Here is a 22678-nt window from a genome sequence, read left to right on the forward strand (position 1 = left end):
CGGTGCTCTTGTGCCACCACGGGGCTCTTGTGTCACCACGGTGCTCTTGTGTCACCACGGTGCTCTTGTGTCACCACGGTGCTCTTGTGTCACCACGGTGCTCTTGTGTCACCACGGTGCTCTTGTGTCACCACGGTGCTCTTGTGCCACCACGGTGCTCTTGTGTCACCACGGGGCTCTTGTGTCATCACGGGGCTCTTGTGCCACCACGGGGCTCTTGTGTCATCACGGGGCTCTTGTGCCACCACGGTGCTCTTGTGCCTGTTGCGTTTTAATGCATCTTTCTTCACATTCCAATACTTTATGGAATATTGCTCTCAAGTTGCAGCCCTTCCCCATAAACAAGAGGCAAATGCCCGTTAATCCCCCCGGCCCGACCCTTCTCTCCTGATGAAGAATGAACAACACATTACACGTGACTAACAATAGATTGCACCTGAACTTTTCTTGAACAGTGCTTCGCTCTCTCCCTGTGTTCGCAGCGCACGTCTCTAAATGCTATCACCAATATTCCAACGAACTCTTGACTTTAAGGAAAACAGCCGTTATGAAGCTGTGAAAATTCCCAAGGCATCTTCATCTGTACTGCTCCTAAACATAGACACCTCGCATCAGAAGAACATAACAGCCTTGAGAAATGTTCACTTCAGGGCGACAAATATCAATATCATACTAGACTTCAAAGAAGTATGTTGAGACGAGGAGTCACAACAACGTGGCTAAAATATGGTACATTCGACTTGAGAATGGTCCAGGACGGACCGAAACGTCGTCGTCCCTTCACTTTCTAGTGTGTGGTCTGGTCATCAAGAAGTATGTTCCTCTCACACTAACATCACTTAAAATCAGACATGACAGAGCTGATCTCATCGCTGCCTTTATAATACTGATCATACTGGAAGATATTAATCCAGATCTCTTTAATTGAGCGAGTGTAACACACACAAGGGGTCACGAGCCACAGTGTAACACACACAAGGGTCACGAGCCACAGTGTACCACACACAAGGGGTCACGAGCCACAGTGTACCACACACAAGGGTCACGAGCCACAGTGTAACACACACAAGGGGTCACGAGCCACAGTGTAACACACACAAGGGTCACGAGCCACAGTGTACCACACACAAGGGGTCACGAGCCACAGTGTACCACACACAAGGGTCACGAGCCACAGTGTACCACACACAAGGGTCACGAGCCACAGTGTACCACACACAAGGGTCACGAGCCACAGTGTAACACACACAAGGGGTCACGAGCCACAGTGTACCACACACAAGGGGTCACGAGCCACAGTGTAACACACACAAGGGTCACGAGCCACAGTGTACCACACACAAGGGTCACGAGCCACAGTGTACCACACACAAGGGTCACGAGCCACAGTGTACACACACACAAGGGGTCACGAGCCACAGTGTACCACACACAAGGGGTCACGAGCCACAGTGTAACACACACAAGGGGTCACGAGCCACAGTGTAACCACACACAAGGGGTCACGAGCCACAGTGTACCACACACAAGGGTCACGAGCCACAGTGTACACACACACAAGGGGTCACGAGCCACAGTGTAACACACACAAGGGGTCACGAGCCACAGTGTAACACACACAAGGGGTCACGAGCCACAGTGTAACCACACACAAGGGTCACGAGCCACAGTGTAACACCACACAAGGGTCACGAGCCACAGTGTAACACACACAAGGGGTCACGAGCCACAGTGTAACCACACACAAGGGGTCACGAGCCACAGTGTACCACACACAAGGGTCACGAGCCACAGTGTAACCACACACAAGGGTCACGAGCCACAGTGTAACACACACAAGGGGTCACGAGCCACAGTGTAACACACACAAGGGGTCACGAGCCACAGTGTAACCACACACAAGGGGTCACGAGCCACAGTGTACCACACACAAGGGGTCACGAGCCACAGTGTAACACACACAAGGGGTCACGAGCCACAGTGTACCACACACAAGGGTCACGAGCCACAGTGTAACACACACAAGGGTCACGAGCCACAGTGTACCACACACAAGGGGTCACGAGCCACAGTGTACCACACACAAGGGGTCACGAGCCACAGTGTACCACACACAAGGGGTCACGAGCCACAGTGTACCACACACAAGGGGTCACGAGCCACAGTGTACCACACACAAGGGTCACGAGCCACAGTGTAACACACACAAGGGTCACGAGCCACAGTGTACCACACACAAGGGGTCACGAGCCACAGTGTAACCACACACAAGGGGTCACGAGCCACAGTGTACCACACACAAGGGGTCACGAGCCACAGTGTACCACACACAAGGGTCACGAGCCACAGTGTAACACACACAAGGGTCACGAGCCACAGTGTAACACACACAAGGGGTCACGAGCCACAGTGTAACACACACAAGGGGTCACGAGCCACAGTGTACCACACACAAGGGGTCACGAGACACAGTGTACCACACACAAGGGGTCACGAGCCACAGTGTAACACACACACAAGGGTCACGAGCCACAGTGTAACACACACAAGGGGTCACGAGCCACAGTGTAACACACACAAGGGGTCACGAGCCACAGTGTACCACACACAAGGGGTCACGAGCCACAGTGTAACACACACAAGGGTCACGAGCCACAGTGTAACACACACACAAGGGTCACGAGCCACAGTGTAACACACACAAGGGGTCACGAGCCACAGTGTAACACACACAAGGGGTCACGAGCCACAGTGTACCACACACAAGGGGTCACGAGCCACAGTGTACCACACACAAGGGTCACGAGCCACAGTGTAACACACACAAGGGGTCACGAGCCACAGTGTAACACACACAAGGGGTCACGAGCCACAGTGTACCACACACAAGGGGTCACGAGCCACAGTGTAACACACACAAGGGGTCACGAGCCACAGTGTACCACACACACAAGGGTCACGAGCCACAGTGTAACACACACAAGGGGTCACGAGCCACAGTGTAACACACACACAAGGGGTCACGAGCCACAGTGTACCACACACAAGGGGTCACGAGCCACAGTGTAACACACACACAAGGGGTCACGAGCCACAGTGTAACCACACACAAGGGTCACGAGCCACAGTGTAACACACACACAAGGGGTCACGAGCCACAGTGTAACACACACACAAGGGGTCACGAGCCACAGTGTACACACACACAAGGGTCACGAGCCACAGTGTACCACACACAAGGGTCACGAGCCACAGTGTAACACACACAAGGGTCACGAGCCACAGTGTACCACACACAAGGGGTCACGAGCACAGTGTACACACACAAGGGTCACGAGCCACAGTGTACCACACACAGGGGTCACGAGCCACAGTGTAACACACACAAGGGTCACGAGCCACAGTGTACCACACACAAGGGGTCACGAGACACAGTGTAACACACACAAGGGTCACGAGCCACAGTGTACCACACACAAGGGGTCACGAGACACAGTGTAACACACACAAGGGGTCACGAGCCACAGTGTAACACACACACAAGGGTCACGAGCCTACAGTGTACCACACACACAAGGGGTCACGAGCCACAGTGTACCACACACAAGGGGTCACGAGCCACAGTGTAACACACACACAAGGGTCACGAGCCACAGTGTAACACACACACAAGGGTCACGAGCCTACAGTGTAACACACACACAAGGGTCACGAGCCACAGTGTAACACACACACAAGGGTCACGAAGCCACAGTGTAACACACACACAAGGGGTCACGAGCCACAGTGCAACACACACAAGGGTCACGAGCCACAGTGTAACACACACACAAGGGGTCACGAGCCACAGTGTAACACACACACAAGGGTCACGAGCCACAGTGTAACACACACAAGGGGTCACGAGCCACAGTGTAACACACACAAGGGTCACGAGCCACAGTGTAACACACACAAGGGTCACGAGCCACAGTGTAACACACACACAAGGGTCACGAGCCACAGTGTAACACACACAAGAGTCACGAGCCACAGTGCAACACACACAAGGGGTCACGAGCCACAGTGTACACACACACAAGGGTCACGAGCCACAGTGTAACACACACACAAGGGTCACGAGCCACAGTGTAACACACACACAAGGGTCACGAGCCACAGTGTAACACACACAAGGGGTCACGAGCCACAGTGTAACACACACACAAGGGTCACGAGCCACAGTGTAACACACACAAGGGTCACGAGCCACAGTGTAACACACACAAGGGTCACGAGCCACAGTGTAACACACACACAAGGGTCACGAGCCACAGTGTAACACACACACAAGGGTCACGAGCCACAGTGTAACACACACACAAGGGTCACGAGCCACAGTGTAACACACACACAAGGGTCACGAGCTACAGTGTAACACACACACAAGGGTCACGAGCCACAGTGTAACACACACAAGGGGTCACGAGCCACAGTGTGACACACACAAGGGTCACGAGCCACAGTGTAACACACACAAGGGTCACGAGCCACAGTGTAACACACTCACAAGGGTCACGAGCCACAGTGTAACACACACAAGGGGTCACGAGCCACAGTGTAACACACACAAGGGTCACGAGCCACAGTGTAACACACACAAGGGGTCACGAGCCACAGTGTAATACACACACAAGGGGTCACGAGCGACAGTGTAACACACACACAAGGGGTCACGAGCCACAGTGTAACACACACACAAGGGGTCACGAGCCACAGTGTAACACACACAAGGGGTCACGAGCCACAGTGTACCACACACACAAGGGGTCACGAGCCACAGTGTAACACACACAAGGGGTCACGAGCCACAGTGTACCACACACACAAGGGTCACGAGCCACAGTGTAACACACACAAGGGTCACGAGCCACAGTGTAACACACACAAGGGGTCACGAGCCACAGTGTAACACACACACAAGGGGTCACGAGCCACAGTGTAACACACACACAAGGGGTCACGAGCCACAGTGTAACACACACACAAGGGGTCACGAGCCACAATGTAACACACACAAGGGGTCACGAGCCACAATGTAACACACACACAAGGGGTCACGATCCACAGTGTACCACACACAAGGGTCACGAGCCACAGTGTAACACACACACAAGGGGTCACGAGCCACAGTGTAACACACACACAAGGGGTCACGAGCCACAGTGTACCACACACAAGGGGTCACGAGCAACAGTGTACCACACACACAAGGGTCACGAGCTACAGTGTACCACACACAAGGGTCACGAGCCACAGTGTACCACACACAAGGGTCACGAGCCACAGTGTACCACACACAAGGGTCACGAGCCACAGTGTACCACACACAAGGGGTCACGAGCCACAATGTACCACACACAAGGGGTCACGAGACACAGTGTAACACACACAAGGGTCACGAGCCACAGTGTACCACACACAAGGGGTCACGAGACACAGTGTAACACACACAAGGGTCACGAGCCACAGTGTACCACACACAAGGGGTCACGAGACACAGTGTAACACACACAAGGGGTCACGAGCCACAGTGTAACACACACACAAGGGTCACGAGCTACAGTGTACCACACACACAAGGGGTCACGAGCCACAGTGTACCACACACAAGGGGTCACGAGCCACAGTGTAACACACACACAAGGGTCACGAGCCACAGTGTAACACACACACAAGGGTCACGAGCTACAGTGTAACACACACACAAGGGTCACGAGCCACAGTGTAACACACACACAAGGGTCACGAACCACAGTGTAACACACACACAAGGGGTCACGAGCCACAGTGCAACACACACAAGGGTCACGAGCCACAGTGTAACACACACACAAGGGGTCACGAGCCACAGTGTAACACACACACAAGGGTCACGAGCCACAGTGTAACACACACAAGGGGTCACGAGCCACAGTGTAACACACACAAGGGTCACGAGCCACAGTGTAACACACACAAGGGTCACGAGCCACAGTGTAACACACACACAAGGGTCACGAGCCACAGTGTAACACACACAAGGGTCACGAGCCACAGTGTAACACACACACAAGGGGTCACGAGCCACAGTGCAACACACACAAGGGTCACGAGCCACAGTGTAACACACACACAAGGGTCACGAGCCACAGTGTAACACACACACAAGGGTCACGAGCCACAGTGTAACACACACAAGGGGTCACGAGCCACAGTGTAACACACACACAAGGGTCACGAGCCACAGTGTAACACACACAAGGGTCACGAGCCACAGTGTAACACACACAAGGGTCACGAGCCACAGTGTAACACACACACAAGGGTCACGAGCCACAGTGTAACACACACACAAGGGTCACGAGCCACAGTGTAACACACACACAAGGGTCACGAGCCACAGTGTAACACACACACAAGGGTCACGAGCTACAGTGTAACACACACACAAGGGTCACGAGCCACAGTGTAACACACACAAGGGGTCACGAGCCACAGTGTGACACACACAAGGGTCACGAGCCACAGTGTAACACACACAAGGGTCACGAGCCACAGTGTAACACACTCACAAGGGTCACGAGCCACAGTGTAACACACACAAGGGGTCACGAGCCACAGTGTAACACACACAAGGGTCACGAGCCAGTGTAACACACACAAGGGGTCACGAGCCACAGTGTAATACACACACAAGGGGTCACGAGCGACAGTGTAACACACACACAAGGGGTCACGAGCCACAGTGTAACACACACACAAGGGGTCACGAGCCACAGTGTAACACACACAAGGGGTCACGAGCCACAGTGTACCACACACACAAGGGGTCACGAGCCACAGTGTAACACACACAAGGGGTCACGAGCCACAGTGTACCACACACACAAGGGGTCACGAGCCACAGTGTAACACACACAAGGGGTCACGAGCCACAGTGTAACACACACAAGGGGTCACGAGCCACAGTGTAACACACACACAAGGGGTCACGAGCCACAGTGTAACACACACACAAGGGGTCACGAGCCACAGTGTAACACACACACAAGGGGTCACGAGCCACAATGTAACACACACAAGGGGTCACGAGCCACAATGTAACACACACACAAGGGGTCACGATCCACAGTGTACCACACACAAGGGTCACGAGCCACAGTGTAACACACACACAATGGGTCACGAGCCACAGTGTAACACACACACAAGGGGTCACGAGCCACAGTGTACCACACACAAGGGGTCACGAGCAACAGTGTACCACACACACAAGGGTCACGAGCTACAGTGTACCACACACAAGGGTCACGAGCCACAGTGTACCACACACAAGGGTCACGAGCCACAGTGTACCACACACAAGGGTCACGAGCCACAGTGTACCACACACAAGGGGTCACGAGCCACAGTGTACCACACACAAGGGTCACGAGCCACAGTGTACCACACACAAGGGACACGAGCCACAGTGTACCACACACAAGGGTCACGAGCCACAGTGTACCACACACAAGGGGTCACGAGCCACAGTGTAAGACACACAAGGGGTCACGAGCCACAGTGTACCACACACAAGGGGTCACGAGCCACAGTGTACCACACACAAGGGGTCACGAGCCACAGTGTACCACACACAAGGGGTCACGAGCCACAGTGTACCACACACAAGGGTCACGAGCCACAGTGTACCACACACAAGGGACACGAGCCACAGTGTACCACACACAAGGGTCACGAGCCACAGTGTACCACACACAAGGGGTCACGAGCCACAGTGTACCACACACAAGGGACACGAGCCACAGTGTACCACACACAAGGGTCACGAGCCACAGTGTACCACACACAAGGGTCACGAGCCACAGTGTACCACACACAAGGGACACGAGCCACAGTGTACCACACACAAGGGGTCACGAGCCACAGTGTACCACACACAAGGGGTCCACCCATAAGGGTTATAGCCCCTCGTGAAGACGCCTTACCATCCAGCCCGTAAACATAACTACAGAATATCCCCAGAAACATTTTGACAAACTTCCGGTGCTCATCCCAGTATGTCAATCCCCCCCCCCCTGGTGTGCTCTCAACTCCCCCCTGGTGTGCTCTCAACTCCCCCCTGGTGTGCTCTCAACTCCCCCCTGGTGTGCTCTCAACTCCCCCTCTGGTGTGCTCTCAACTATATTTCCGGGAGAATCACCCGTTAGACATTAATTATTCGACATATTTCCTGAGACTGTGTAGTGTGAGGCCACAGGTTCGACAACAATATGAATGTAGCAACGTACCGCGGGTGTTGGTGGGGAAGGTGGTGGGGGACAGCCCGCCCCGGGAAGAGTTTTTTTTTATTATTATTATTATTTTCTACCACAGACGTGGCCACACATTTACAATGCTAACCATCATATATACATTTTCTTCTGTCCTCCATGGACAGGGTTAGAGAAGTGTTAAACATATAGTTCAAGGGTTTATTAAACACTCAACCACAGAAGGTGATTCGGTGCTTTTAAAATGCTAAGCTAACCTACATACGTAAATACATAGATACACAGATTTACGTATGCCCTACATAAAGTGTTAGATGTGTCTTTTACATAGTGTCATTAATGTACATTCACAAAGGTGAAATGTAATTCTGATCAGCTTCCATATATACTTTATACCCATACATATAGAGTGGCAGGGAAGTGTGTAGGTGGGAGTGAGCCTGACCGTCCCCACCTGGACCTACACTCACATTATCCAAGCAGGCTCAGCTCTCCCTCACAGGGGGAAAAACTCACCTCCAGTATGTGCGGGGATCTGGTCCACCGGTACAACTTGGCGCGTCTGAGAAAGCTCACAGAGCTTAGTCAGCGTTTTTGGCGCCAGTTTCATCCAAACAGCAAGAAAGCCTAGCTTCCTTGCTAGCCTGTTTCCTAGTTAGCCTGTTTCCTAGTTAGCCTGTTTCCTAGTTAGCCTGTTTCCTAGCTAGCCTGTTTCCTAGCTAGCCTGTTTCCTAGCTAGCCTGCTTCCTAGCTAGCCTGTTTCCTAGCAAGCCTGCTTCCTAGCTAGCCAGCTTCCTAGCTAGCCAGCTTCCTAGCTATCCAGCTTCCTAGCTAGCCAGCTTCCTAGCTAGCCAGCTTCCTAGCTAGCCAGCTTCCTAGCTAGCCAGCTTCCTAGCTAGCCAGCTTCCTAGCCAGCCAGATTCATATTCCAGCATCTCATTGTGGCTATTCAGAGAAGAAGTGCCCATTGCAGTTTGGGGTCCTAGTGTGTCTTGTCTCCCATTATAGCCATATCTGTCTATTACCTCCATGTTTCTTCCTCAGCATCTGTCTGGCTGTGGTCAGGCTGTGTGTGTGTGTTGTAGAAATGATGAGATCTTTAAAGGAGCATTGTTATTGTTTATGCTGCATTAAAAAGAGGTGTTGTCGTCTTGCCTATATATAGAGAGCTTTGGAAAAGACAGACTCTAAGAGCGCATGTAAAGCGATACCCAACATACGTCACTTTTAAGGTGTAGGGGTTAGAAAGGTTCTTGACGAGCAAGATCTATATTGCTAAGATTTATTATTACAATATATTATATTGCTATATTTATATTGATTTATATTGCTATATTGCTAAGATAGTAGAGAACAGCACAGCTATGTAGCTGAGATAGTAGAGAACAGCCAATAGCTATATAGCTAAGATTGTAGAGAACAGCAATAGCTATATAGGTGTGCTCTCACCTGACCTCCTCACACGACCCAATAGACCCAAGCAGCCACAACTGGACCCGCCATAACCAGTCACACGACGCCCAGGGGCTGGAATAATCTCAATAAACTGCCACAATATAGAGACGCCTGGTTAGTGTGGGGTCACGGTCACAGCCGGCCTGGTGCGGTCAACGGCCGTCACCACCACAACCTCACATTTGTTGATGGACTCGACCAATCCGTTACAAATGCAACGTATTAGTCAACACTAACCCACCGTAATATTGACGTTTTCTATGAATTGGCTTCGATGGGTTAGGTGGGTTGCTTGCGTTCGTACGTTTCTGGTGAGGTAAAACAGTTTTTTGAGGGAGTGGAGAATAGTGAGAGAAGAGGGTGGTTAGTGACCAGCATGACTGTATACATCTACCTCAGTTCACCTGCTGTTGCTTCTCATGTGGAAACCACACATTAGAAAACGAAAAGAACGTTTCGGTCCGACCTGGACGGGTCGAAATGTGTTCATTGGTTCAATGTCTCCAGTGTGGTTGGTCATCATATCTTCAGCTCCGTTATTGTGACTCGTCGTCTTCAAGTGGTTACAATTGTCTGACTGAAGCTTCAATTAATTGCGTTAAATATACTGAAGCTCAAAATTTGGTACGTTTAACTAAAATTAAGCTTCAGTTTGTTACATTTACCTAAAGTGGAGCGTGAATTGATTAAACTTACTTGAAATGAAGCTCGAATTGGCTACTTTAACTAGATTTGAACTGAAGCTTCAATTGGTTACGTTTACCTAAACTGAAGCTTCAATTCGTAACAATATACTCATGTTACTGTTGGTAACATTATTTAAACTGAAGCCTCAATTGCTATTATCATAATCTCAACTGGCAACGTAAACTAACCCGAAGCCTCAATACGAAGCAGGAAAGCTTCATGTCAGCTTCACTAAACGTAGACATGTTCCTGTTATGTTTAGTGCAAGAACAGTCACCTCGGGAGCGATGCACAAAAGCTTAAGCACAAAATTAATACAACACATCTTCCTGAAGCTTCAGCACCAGGAAGCTTCAGCGCCAGGAAGCTTCAGCGCCGGGAAGCTTCAGCGCTAGGAAGCTTCATCACCAGGAAGCTTCAGCGCCACGAAGCTTCAACACCAGGAAGCTTCAACACCAGGAAGCTTCAGCACCAGGATGCTTCAGCGCCAGGAAGCTTCAACACCAGGAAGCTTCAGCGCCAGGAAGCTTCAGCACCAGGAAGCTTCAACGCCAGGAAGCTTCAGCGCCAGGAAGCTTCAGCGCGAAGAAGCTTCAGCGCCAGGAAGCTTCAGCGCCAAGAAGCTTCAGCACCAGGAAGCTTCAGCGCCAGGAAGCTTCAGCACCAAGAAGCTTCAGCGCCAGGAAGCTTCAGCGCCAGGAAGCTTCAACACCAGGAAGCTTCAGCGCCAAGAAGCTTCAGCGCCAAGAAGCTTCAGCACCAGGAAGCTTCAGCGCCAGGAAGCTTCAGCACCAAGAAGCTTCAGCGCCAGAAAGCTTCAGCGCCAGGAAGCTTCTGCGCCAGGAAGCTTCAGCGCCAGGAAGCTTCAGCACCAGGAAGCTTCAGCGCCAGGAAACTTCAGCACCAGGAAGCTTCAGCACCAGGAAGCTTCAGCGCCAGGAAGCTTCAGCACCAAGAAGCTTCAGCGCCAGGAAGCTTCAGCGCCAGGAAGCTTCAGCACCAGGAAGCTTCAGCGCCAGGAAGCTTCAGCACCAAGAAGCTTCAGCGCCAGAAAGCTTCAGCACCAGGAAGCTTCAGCGCCAGGAAGCTTCAGCGCCAGGAAGCTTCAGCACCAAGAAGCTTCAGCACCAGGAAGCTTCAGCACCAGGAAGCTTCAGAACCAGGAAGCTTCAGCGCCAAGAAGCTTCAGCACCAGGAAGCTTCAGCGCCAGGAAGCTTCAGCACCAAGAAGCTTCAGCGCCAGAAAGCTTCAGCGCCAGAAAGTTTCAGCACCAGGAAGCTTCAGCACCAGGAAGCTTCAGCGCCAGGAAGCTTCAGCACCAAGAAGCTTCAGCGCCAGAAAGCTTCAGCGCCAGAAAGCTTCAGCGCCAGGAAGCTTCTGCGCCAGGAAGCTTCAGCACCAGGAAGCTTCAGCGCCAGGAAGCTTCAGCACCAGGAAGCTTCAGCACCAGGAAGCTTCAGCGCCAGGAAGCTTCAGCACCAAGAAGCTTCAGCGCCAGGAAGCTTCAGCGCCAGGAAGCTTCAGCACCAGGAAGCTTCAGCGCCAGGATGCTTCAGCACCAAGAAGCTTCAGCGCCAGAAAGCTTCAGCACCAGGAAGCTTCAGCGCCAGGAAGCTTCAGCGCCAGGAAGCTTCAGCACCAAGAAGCTTCAGCACCAGGAAGCTTCAGCACCAGGAAGCTTCAGAACCAGGAAGCTTCAGCGACAAGAAGCTTCAGCACCAGGAAGCTTCAGCGCCAGGAAGCTTCAGCACCAAGAAGCTTCAGCGCCAGAAAGCTTCAGCGCCAGAAAGTTTCAGCACCAGGAAGCTTCAGCACCAGGAAGTTTCAGCGCCAGGAAGCTTCAGCACCAAGAAGCTTCAGCGCCAGGAAGCTTCAGCGCCAGGAAGCTTCAGCACCAAGAAGCTTCAGCGCCAGAAAGCTTCAGCGCCAGAAAGCTTCAGCACCAGGAAGCTTCAGCGCCAAGAAGCTTCAACACCAGGAAGCTTCAGCACCAGGAAGCTTCAGCGCCAGGAAGCTTCAGCACCAAGAAGCTTCAGCGCCAGAAAGCTTCAGCGCCAGGAAGCTTCAGCACCAGGAAGCTTCAGCACCAGGGAGCTTCAGCGGAACTGTCGTAACTAGTTAGATCAACAACATGGTGATTACAATATGCCCCCCCCTTGCAGACGAGGCTGTTCCCTTGTTTCACCTACAAACAGCCTTTAATTGCAAAGCTTACACGATAAATATATTTTTTAAGGACATACCAGGTAATGATTTTCAATATATTCACTTGTTATCTTCAAGACAATTTACCCCTCAAGGGTGTTGTTATCTTGGTATAGTTTAACAGCTGTGGTTCACCTGACTGTTAAGTCTTGCTTTGCGATCTTCTCAAAGTCTGAGATAAGGCTCTAACCCTTAAGCCCATTACTTAATGTTTGTAAAATACAGTGTAAGGGAGAGGGGGGAAGCGGGTCCCGGACGAGGCAGGAAAAGATAGGAGAGGAAGGATAATGGAAATCTATATGTGGGAAAATTATGTGAATGTCGCTAAAGATTAGGAGAGAGATATATGAGGAGGAGGAGGAGGGGCAGGGGAGGATGAGGTGGTGCAGGAATATTCAGGAGATGAGAAGGTAATCTCAGGATGAGGAAGAGGAGACACAGGAACAGACGGGTAGGAGTAGGGAAGGATGGAAGGATGGAAGGGCAGGAAGTACTAGACGGGAGAGCGCTAGGGAAGGTTGCTATATTGAGAATGATAAAAATAGATGGATGGAAGAGGGAGAAAGATCAATACCCGATGACGTTAGGCAGAGTTGAGGACCAAGAAATGTTGTGTGTGGTGGTGTGGGTGGCCATCCTGGCCATTGTTGTGTGTGGTGGTGTGGGTGGCCATCCTGGCCATTGTTGTGTGTGGTGGTGTGGGTGGCCATCCTGGCCACTGTTGTGTGTGGTGGTGTGGGTGGCCATCCTGGCCACTCTCTCCTGCTGTGTGGTGCTGCTCTTCTCACCTAGTTGTGCTTGCGGGGGTTGAGCTTTGGCTCTTTGGTGCCGCCTCTCAACCGTCAATCAACAGGTGTACAGGTTCCTGAGCCTACTGGGCTCTATCATATCTACACTTGAAACTGTGTATGGAGTCAGCCTCCACCACATCACTTCCTAACGCATTCCATTTGTCAACCACTCTGACACTAAAAAAAGTTCTTTCTAATATCTCTGTGGCTCATTTGGGCACTCAGTTTCCACCTGTGTCGCCTAGTGTGTGTGCCCCTTGTGTTAAATATCCTGTCTTTATCTACCCTATCAATTCCCTTGAGAATCTTGAATGTGGTGATCATGCCTTCCCCCTACTCTTCTGTCTTCCAGCGAAGTGAGGTTTAATTCCCGTAGTCTCTCCTCATAGCTCATATCTCTCAGCTTGGGTACTAGTCTGGTGGCAAACCTTTGAACTGAACCAAACTGTGTGTGTGTGTTAATGTGTGTGTGTGAGAGAGAGAGAGAGAGAGAGAGAGAGAGAGAGAGAGAGAGAGAGAGAGAGAGAGAGAGAGAGAGAGAGAGAGAGAGAGAGAGAGAGAGAGAGATATGAGGAGATGTGAGGGGGGAGGCAGGGCTCCTGCCTCACTACCGGGTATTACAGCCAATAACCCAGCGACTGAGAGAAGAGAGTGCCATGCCACTCCTCCTTCATGGTCGCCACGCCTTTTGTCTCCCCACCGGATTATCACTTCTACAGTAAGACATTGTGAACTCTTTTTTTTATGTAGTATATTAATTGCGCGCTCCATACCCATCCTGTGAGTGTTGGTGGGTTCCATACCCATCCTGTGAGTGTTGGTGGGTTCCATACCCATCCTGTGAGTGTTGGTGGGTTCCATACCCATCCTGTGAGTGTTGGTGGGTTCCATACCCATCCTGTGAGTGTTGGTGGGTTCCATACCCATCCTGTGAGTGTTGGTGGGTTCCATACCCATCCTGTGAGTGTTGGTGGGTTCCATACCCATCCTGTGAGTGTTGGTGGGTTCCATACCCATCCTGTGAGTGTTGGTGGGTTCCATACCCATCCTGTGAGTGTTGGTGGGTTCCATACCCATCCTGTGAGTGTTGGTGGGTTCCATACCCATCCTGTGAGTGTTGGTGGGTTCCATACCCATCCTGTGAGTGTTGGTGGGTTCCATACCCATCCTGTGAGTGTTGGTGGGTTCCATACCCATCCTGTGAGTGTTGGTGGGTTCCATACCCATCCTGTGAGTGTTGGTGGGTACCATACCCATCCTGTGAGTGTTGGTGGGTTCCATACCCATCCTGTGAGTGTTGGTGGGTACCATACCCATCCTGTGAGTGTTGGTGGGTACCATACCCATCCTGTGAGTGTTGGTGGGTACCATACCCAATATTTGTCCACTTGTGCGAGTACCATCCGTGTTAAATAATCCCACTTTATCTACCTTGTCAATTCCCCAGATAATAGTGTGTGAGTGTGTGTGTGTGTGTGTGTGTGTGTGTGTGTGTGTGTGTGTGTGTTCACCTAGGTGTACTTGCGGGGATTGAGCTCTGGCTCTTTCGAGCCGCTTCTCAACTGTCAATCAACGGATTTTTTTCACACACACACACGCAGCCCGTAACATGTGACTAACTCATAGGTACCTATTTACTGCTTGGTAACAAGGGCATCATGGTGAAAGAAACTCTACTTTGTTTCCACCATCGCCGGGGCTCGGTCCCCGGTCCACAGGACTACTTATCCCGTATGCTGTCCACTCAGCCACCAGGCGCCCTATACCTGGTGTGTGTGTGTATTCACCCATTTGTGTCTGCAGGATCGAGCATTGACTCTTGGGTCCCGCCTTTCCAGCCATCGGTTGTTTACAGCAATGACCCCCGATCCCATTTCCCTATGAAACCTAGTTTTAAAATTATGAATAGTATTTGCTTCCACAACCTGCTCCTTAAGTGCATTCCATTTTCCCACTACTCTCACGCTAAAAGAAAACTTCCAAACATCTCTGTGACTCATCTGAGTTTCCTGCTTCCACCCATGTCCCCTCGTTCTGTTACTATTCCGTGTGAACATTTCGTCTACGTCCACTCTGTCAATCCCCCTGAGTATTTTATACGTTCCTATCATATCCCCACTCTCCCTTTTTCTTTCTAGTGTCGTAAAGCACAGTTCCTTTAGGCGCTCTTCATACCCCATCTCTCGTAACGCTGGAACGAGTCTTGTTGCAAACTTCTAAACCTTTTCCAGTTTCCTTATGTGTTTCTTCAGGTGGGGACTCGATGATGGTGCGGCATACTGGCCTCACGACTGGCCTTACGTAAGCAGTGTAGAGCGCCCTAAATGCCTCCTTACTTAGGTTTCTGAATGATGTTCTAACTTTTGCCAGTGTAGAGTACGCTGCTGTTGATATCCTATTTATATGTGTCTCAGGAGTTAGATTAGGTGTTACGTCCACGCCCAGGTCTCTTTCTCGCGTCGTCACAGGTAGGCAGTTCCCCTTCATTGTGTACTGTCCCTTTGGTCTCCTATCACCTAGTCCCATTTCCATAACTTTACATTTGATCGTGTTGAACTTCAGTAGCCATTTCTCTGACCATCTCTGCAACTTGTTCGATCCTCTTGGAAGATCCTACAATCCTCATCTGTCACAACTCTTCTCATCAACTTTCCATCATCCGCGAACATCGATATGTAGGACTCTACTCCTGTAAACATGTCGTTAACATATATTAGAAATAGAATTGGTCCCAGCACCGATCCTTGAGGTACTCCACTCATTACTGTTCGCCAGTCCGACTTCTCGCCCCTTACCGTAACTCTCTGGCTCCTTCCTGTTAGGTAGTTCCTTATCAATGCTAGAGCCTTTCCTCTCACCCCCGCCTGCCTCTCGAGTTTAAACAGCAGTCTCATGTGCGGTACTGTATCAAAGGCTTTTTAGCAGTCCAGAAATATGCAGTCTGCCCAACTTTCTCTGTCCTGCCTTATCCTCGTTATTTTATCATAGAATTCCGAAAGGTTTGTTAGGCAAGATTTCCCTTTCCTTGAACCCATGTTGATGTTTATCCACAAACCTAATGTTCTCCAGGTGTGCAACCAGTCTTAGTCTAATTGTTCTTTTAAGTATTTTACAGGGGGATGTTTGTCAGTGATACAGGTCTATTGTTAAGTGGCTCCTCCCTATCGCCTTTCTTGAAAATCGGTACAACATTTGCCCTCTTCCAGCAATTGGGCAATTCTCCCGACATAGTGATTCATTAAAGATCCTTCCCACAGGCAAGGATCTTTAATGAATCGCTGAATGAATGAATCGATCTTTAATGAATCGCTGCGCAGGCAGCGCGGGCCAGAGGCACACTGAGGGCCTGCGGTGCCTCATTTTAGTATCCACGGTGATACTTTGTCTGGTCCAACCGCTTTAGTTGCATCCAGTGTTGTGAACTGTTTCATTACCTCCTCTGCTGTCACCTATATATCTGATAGTCTTTCATATAGGGTAATCTCTTCTAACAATGGTAGCTTGTGTGTGTGTGTGTGTGTGTGTGTGTGTGTGTGTGTGTGTGTGTGTGTGTGTGTGTGTGTGCGTGCGTGCGTGCGTGCGTGTGTGTGTGTGTGTGTGTGTGCGTGCGTGTCAGACCGACAAGGAGCGCACCACCTGAACTCATCGGAATTCAATTATAGCGTAACTGATGGAGATTATAGAGGGGAAGCCTATAAGCCAGCCGGGCCAGGTATATGTTGTGTTGGTCCTCCCGAGGGCCAGTGTCCGCTGGCCGCCCCGGGCTCCTGGCCCTCACCTGGGCCCGCTGACAAGTGATTGGCGCGCTCCAATGTGGGGCATGTTGGCGCATTGTTATGTGGGGAGATGTTGGCGCATTGTTATGTTGGGGGATGTTGACGCATTATTATGTGGGGGGATGTTGGCGCATTGTTATGTTGGGGGATGTTGGCGCATTATTATGTTGGGGGGATGTTGGCGCATTATTATGTTGGGGGGATGTTGGCGCATTGATATGTTGGGGGATGTTGGCGCATTATTATGTTGGGGGGATGTTGGCGCATTGTTATGTTGGGGGATGTTGGCGCATTATTATGTTGGGGGATGTTGGCGCATTGTTATGTTGGGGGATGTTGGCGCATTATTATGTTGGGGGGATGTTGGCGCATTGTTATGTTGGGGGATGTTGGCGCATTATTATGTTGGGGGATGTTGGCGCATTGTTATGTTGGGGGGATGTTGGCGCATTATTATGTGGGGGGGATGTTGGCGCATTATTATGTGGGGGGGATGTTGGCGGATTATTATGTTGGGGGATGTTGGCGCATTGTTATGTTGGGGGATGTTGGCGCATTATTATGTGGGGGGGATGTTGGCGGATTATTATGTGGGGGGGATGTTGGCGGATTATTATGTGGGGGGGATGTTGGCGCATTATTATGTTGGGGGATGTTGGCGCATTATTATGTGGGGGGGATGTTGGCGGATTATTATGTGTGGGGGGATGTTGGCGGATTATTATGTGTGGGGGGATGTTGGCGGATTATTATGTGGGGGGGATGTTGGCGGATTATTATGTGGGGGGGATGTTGGCGGATTATTATGTGTGGGGGGATGTTGGCGGATTATTATGTGGGGGGGATGTTGGCGGATTATTATGTGTGGGGGGATGTTGGCGGATTATTATGTGGGGGGGATGTTGGCGCATTATTATGTGGGGGGGATGTTGGCGCATTATTATGTGGGGGGGATGTTGGCGCATTATTATGTGTGGGGGGATGTTGGCGCATTATTATGTGGGGGGGATGTTGGCGCATTATTATGTTGGGGGATGTTGGCGCATTATTATGTGGGGGGGAATTGTTATGTGTAGCCCGGGATGTGTGGCCCGGAGTGTGTGGCCAGGGGGGTGTATGGCCCGGGGTGTGTGGCCCGGAGTGTGTGGCCAGGGGTGTGTGTGGCCCGGGGTGTGTGTGGCCTGAGGTGTGTGTGGCCTGAGGTGTGTGTGGCCTGGGGGGTGTGTGGCCCGGGGTGTGTGTGGCCCGGGGTGTGTGTGGCCTGAGGTGTGTGTGGCCTGAGGTGTGTGTGGCCTGGGGGTGTGTGACTCGGGGTGTGTGGCCCGGGGTGTGTGGCCCGGGGTGTGTGTGGCCCGGGGTGTGTGTGGTCCGGGGTGTGTGTGGTCCGGGGTGTGTGTGGCCTGAGGTGTGTGTGGCCTGAGGTGTGTGTGGCCCGGGGTGTGTGTGGCCCGGGGTGTGTGTGGTCCGGGGTGTGTGTGGCCTGAGGTGTGTGTGGCCTGAGGTGTGTGTGGCCCGGGGTGTGTGTGGCCCGGGGTGTGTGTGGTCCGGGGTGTGTGTGGTCCGGGGTGTGTGTGGCCTGAGGTGTGTGTGGTCCGGGGTGTGTGTGGCCCGGGGTGTGTGTGGCCTGAGGTGTGTGTGGCCTGGGGGGGGGTGTGGCTCGGGGTGTGTGGCCCGGGGTGTGTGTGGCCCGGGGTGTGTGTGGCCCGGGGTGTGTGTGGCCCGGGGTGTGTGTGGTCTGAGGTGTGTGTGGCCTGGGGGGTGTGTGGCTCGGGGTGTGTGGCCCGGGGTGTGTGTGGCCCGGGGTGTGTGTGGCCCGGGGTGTGTGTGGCCCGGGGTGTGTGTGGTCCGGGGTGTGTGCGGTCCGGGGTGTGTGTGGCCTGAGGTGTGTGTGGTCCGGGGTGTGTGTGGCCTGAGGTGTGTGTGGCCTGGGGGGGGTGTGGCTCGGGGTGTGTGGCCCGGGGTGTGTGTGGCCCGGGGTGTGTGTGGCCCGGGGTGTGTGTGGCCCGGGGTGTGTGTGGTCTGAGGTGTGTGTGGCCTGGGGGGTGTGTGGCTCGGGGTGTGTGGCCCGGGGTGTGTGTGGCCCGGGGTGTGTGTGGTCCGGGGTGTGTGTGGCCCGGGGTGTGTGTGGCCCGGGGTGTGTGTGGCCCGGGGTGTGTGTGGCCCGGGGTGTGTGTGGCCCGGGGTGTGTGTGGCCCGGGGTGTGTGGCCCGGGGTGTGAGGGAGACACCACCACTACCCGCCCAGGTGTGACACGCAACGGTTAAACTTTGGCAAATAAATTACTTGGCCCAGGACGGAGAGGGTTCGAAATTACATATTTTTAAGGGTTGGGGAGCGGGATTGGGGAGGAGCAGGGTGAGGGGGGAGTTCCTATGGAGGCAGGAACGTGTGCTTGGTGCCGGGGGAGGACATTACGACCAGCTGGCTGCCACACACCAACCCGCTCTCTTGATTTGCCACTCCGTAAAAAAAAAAACCTTTCAGCCTAACTAGAAACTTACGAACCCAAACAACCCACCTAACGAGTCCGATGCTGACACACTACTAGCGTCAAGTACTGTACATGTTCACGGACTTTGGCGCGTATCTAACGGATTTGAAATTGTGACTAGCGGACGTGGGCGTGTAATTATTTACACGCCCACGTGTAAGGGAGAGATTGCTTCTCTCCCTCTCTAACTCCCCCCTTCCTTCCTTCCTTCCTTCCTTCCTTCCTTCCTTCCTTCCTTTCTTTCTTCTCTCTCTCTCTCTCTCTCTCTCTCTCTCTCTCTCTCTCTCTCTCTCTCTCTCTCCGGGTCTGGGTGTTCACATGTTCTTTGTCTTTATGACTTTTTCTATATTAACTTTCCGCTCCAAATTAAAGTAATATAACACCTAAATATGGAAAACTTTCACTTTTATGTAAAGTAATTGCAACTATTCATTGAAAGTTTTACCTAAATTACCTTAATTATTTTTCTATTTAAAACATAACTCCTTGAGCCAATGGCCTATTTTTAGAATTTACAAATTCCATCGTTCAAAAATATCGTAATTGAGTTAATCTGGTTCTGAAGATTTTTCTGTAACATATTGCAGGGGGCAATAATTATAATTATTGCCCCATGATATTTAATTTATTTTTTAATAATTTTATGTGTTCTTGCCATCCATGTAAATAGTATAAATCAATTTAGTTTTCCTGTTAATATCAAAATTCTCTCCCAGTGACAGATGTGAATATGTATGTGTGTATGTCTCTCACACTACATATCTGTCCATCATCCAAATGAAGTCAATTTTTTACCTATAATAATGTTGATAGTAAATTACAATTCAGTTGTTGGGGGCAGGAAGGATAGATGTGAGGCGAAAAACAATGTCTTTGGTTCATGAACATAATATCAAGAGCAGGAGGCCCAATGACCAATGCGTGCGAGGTCCAGCAAGCGACAATACTAATGAGATAACTGTATTAATGAGCTAACTCAAATAGTTTTTTTAATTTATCAATTAAAAAAATGGATTCAAATTGTACAAACCATTATTATTGTTTATACAGTATGGATTTGTAATTTGTATTAAAGCAGATTCAATAATGTTTGTTGAAAATTATTTTACAATTAATTATTGAAAAGACCTCTCCCAATCAATATTGCGAGAATTTTCTGACAAATGAAAAAATGCAGTATTAGATAATTGGGAATTTTTTTTTTTACAGAATATTTATGCTGCGAAATTCGAAGTTTAAAATCTTGGGATGTTAATTTAGAAAGAATGTATTACAATGTTTACAAGGTAATTTGTATATGACAGTTATTACTACGAGGGCTGTGTCTAACTAATAATTTTCCAAATGTATTTTCATAATTCAACAACACATGTATATAAAAAAATTCAAGACCTTGACAATATTTTCGAACACAGAAAAATATAAGGATAACACATTTTTGGGGCTAATTTCCTCAGTGTATATTTTGTTATAATATGTACGTTGTGCTTTGCTACGGCAAACTTCCAAAAAACGTAGTGAATATCAAAGCTTGAGACCAATTGAATCAATATTCTCAAACTCTTCACCCATGACTGACAACCCGAAGAGCGTTAAATACAGAGGAAAAAAAATATTGTTTCATATTATATCTATACCATGAGAAATAATGAACATAAAATAGGCTTAATCATAGGCTTACAGAAAGCCTACGAATATAATAAGAGATTTCTAATTCCTAATTTATATTAAATTGCTTAAAACACTAAACTATTTTCCTTCATAGTATATTTACAAGTGTTATATAATAAGAGAGAGGACATGACTAAAGCGCACAAATCCCTAGAGTAAGGGAGAACGAATGATGCGTAAAATTGGATGAAAAGATTTCAAACGGGATCTATAAATATAGTTCTAAAAATATCAGCTCTAGTTACAACCCGAAATAATTTATTTCAGTTGGATAAATTTAGATCGTTACGAAACAGAGTTTCAGACTGATGGAACACATTACCAAACAAGTTTGAAATATAGTTGGATAATGGACGAGTGGAAGTGGGAGGACATATATAGGAGCCGTCAATCATGACGCAGGTCTTCGGGACATTTATTTATCATTGTCTTTATTTACTACTTAATTGTTTCTTAAAAAATAAGTCTACGACCTCTTTTCGCAGGAAGACTTAGTCACTCAGCTTTAATTCAGACATCCCACCTAGGTACCCAGTAGCCTACTCACCGAGCTCGCGTCACTTGCTGGACCAAATCCTGCTAAACCCAATCATACTCAACCGGATTTTGCTAGACTCGATCATACTCAACCGGATCCTACTCGATCAGAGAACACTCGACTGGATTCTGCTCGATCGGATCCTACTGGACTGGATCTTGCTCAACTAGATTCTGCCGGATGCTACTCGATCAGATCAACGAGTGCCTAATGTTCAGATAATAGTTTCAAGTACTTTTTGAATGGTAAATGTTTCAACAAAGGATATCATAAGCAAGAAGTATCCCACTGAGAATGTCTAGGCTCAACCCATCCTTTTGCTTTGATAGTACTTTTGGTAACTATGTAGTTGATCTTACCAATATGTAGTAATGGAGCCTCTTAAGCCACATTTGTTGTACTTTTTTATTAAAGTCCGGAAAAAAAATAAATCTAAAAACCCAACTTAAATATTCGTAGGCCTAGTATAGCACATATATATAGGCCTTAGATAGCCTGTATTGGGCCTAGAATGCTTAGGTTAAGTTTTATTAGCAACATAAAACTTGTTTAAGTTTTTTATATAAAAACTTTACCGGCTTGTCTAAATTCAATACTACAAAAGTCAAGCTACTATCTGCTGGGCCATAACGACATATTTGTACTTACCACGACATCGTTACTATAAGTATTTTCAATTTAAGAGAATGGGCTGCTAAACCCATCCCAATGCGGATATCTGAATCACATAAATTCCAGTTAGGAATATCGGAATCCAACCCGTCTTCTA

The 22678-nt window shown here is 49.9% G+C and overlaps 2 protein-coding genes across 3 annotated transcripts in view; one reads left to right on the forward strand and one right to left on the reverse strand.

The window, feature by feature from the left end:
- Positions 1–22678, reverse strand: part of fid (fire dancer) — a 223549-nt gene that overhangs the window by 154859 nt on the left and 46012 nt on the right. The window lies entirely within an intron of this gene.
- On the forward strand, positions 496–12555 carry LOC138363295 (micronuclear linker histone polyprotein-like). The gene is made up of 2 exons (XM_069322310.1): positions 496–687; positions 10699–12555. The coding sequence occupies exons 1-2, from the start codon at positions 496–498 to the stop codon at positions 12553–12555; spliced, it is 2049 nt and encodes a 682-aa protein (XP_069178411.1).

Source organism: Procambarus clarkii, chromosome 10 (genome assembly GCF_040958095.1).
Source record: "Procambarus clarkii isolate CNS0578487 chromosome 10, FALCON_Pclarkii_2.0, whole genome shotgun sequence".
Taxonomy (NCBI): Eukaryota; Metazoa; Arthropoda; class Malacostraca; order Decapoda; family Cambaridae; genus Procambarus; species Procambarus clarkii.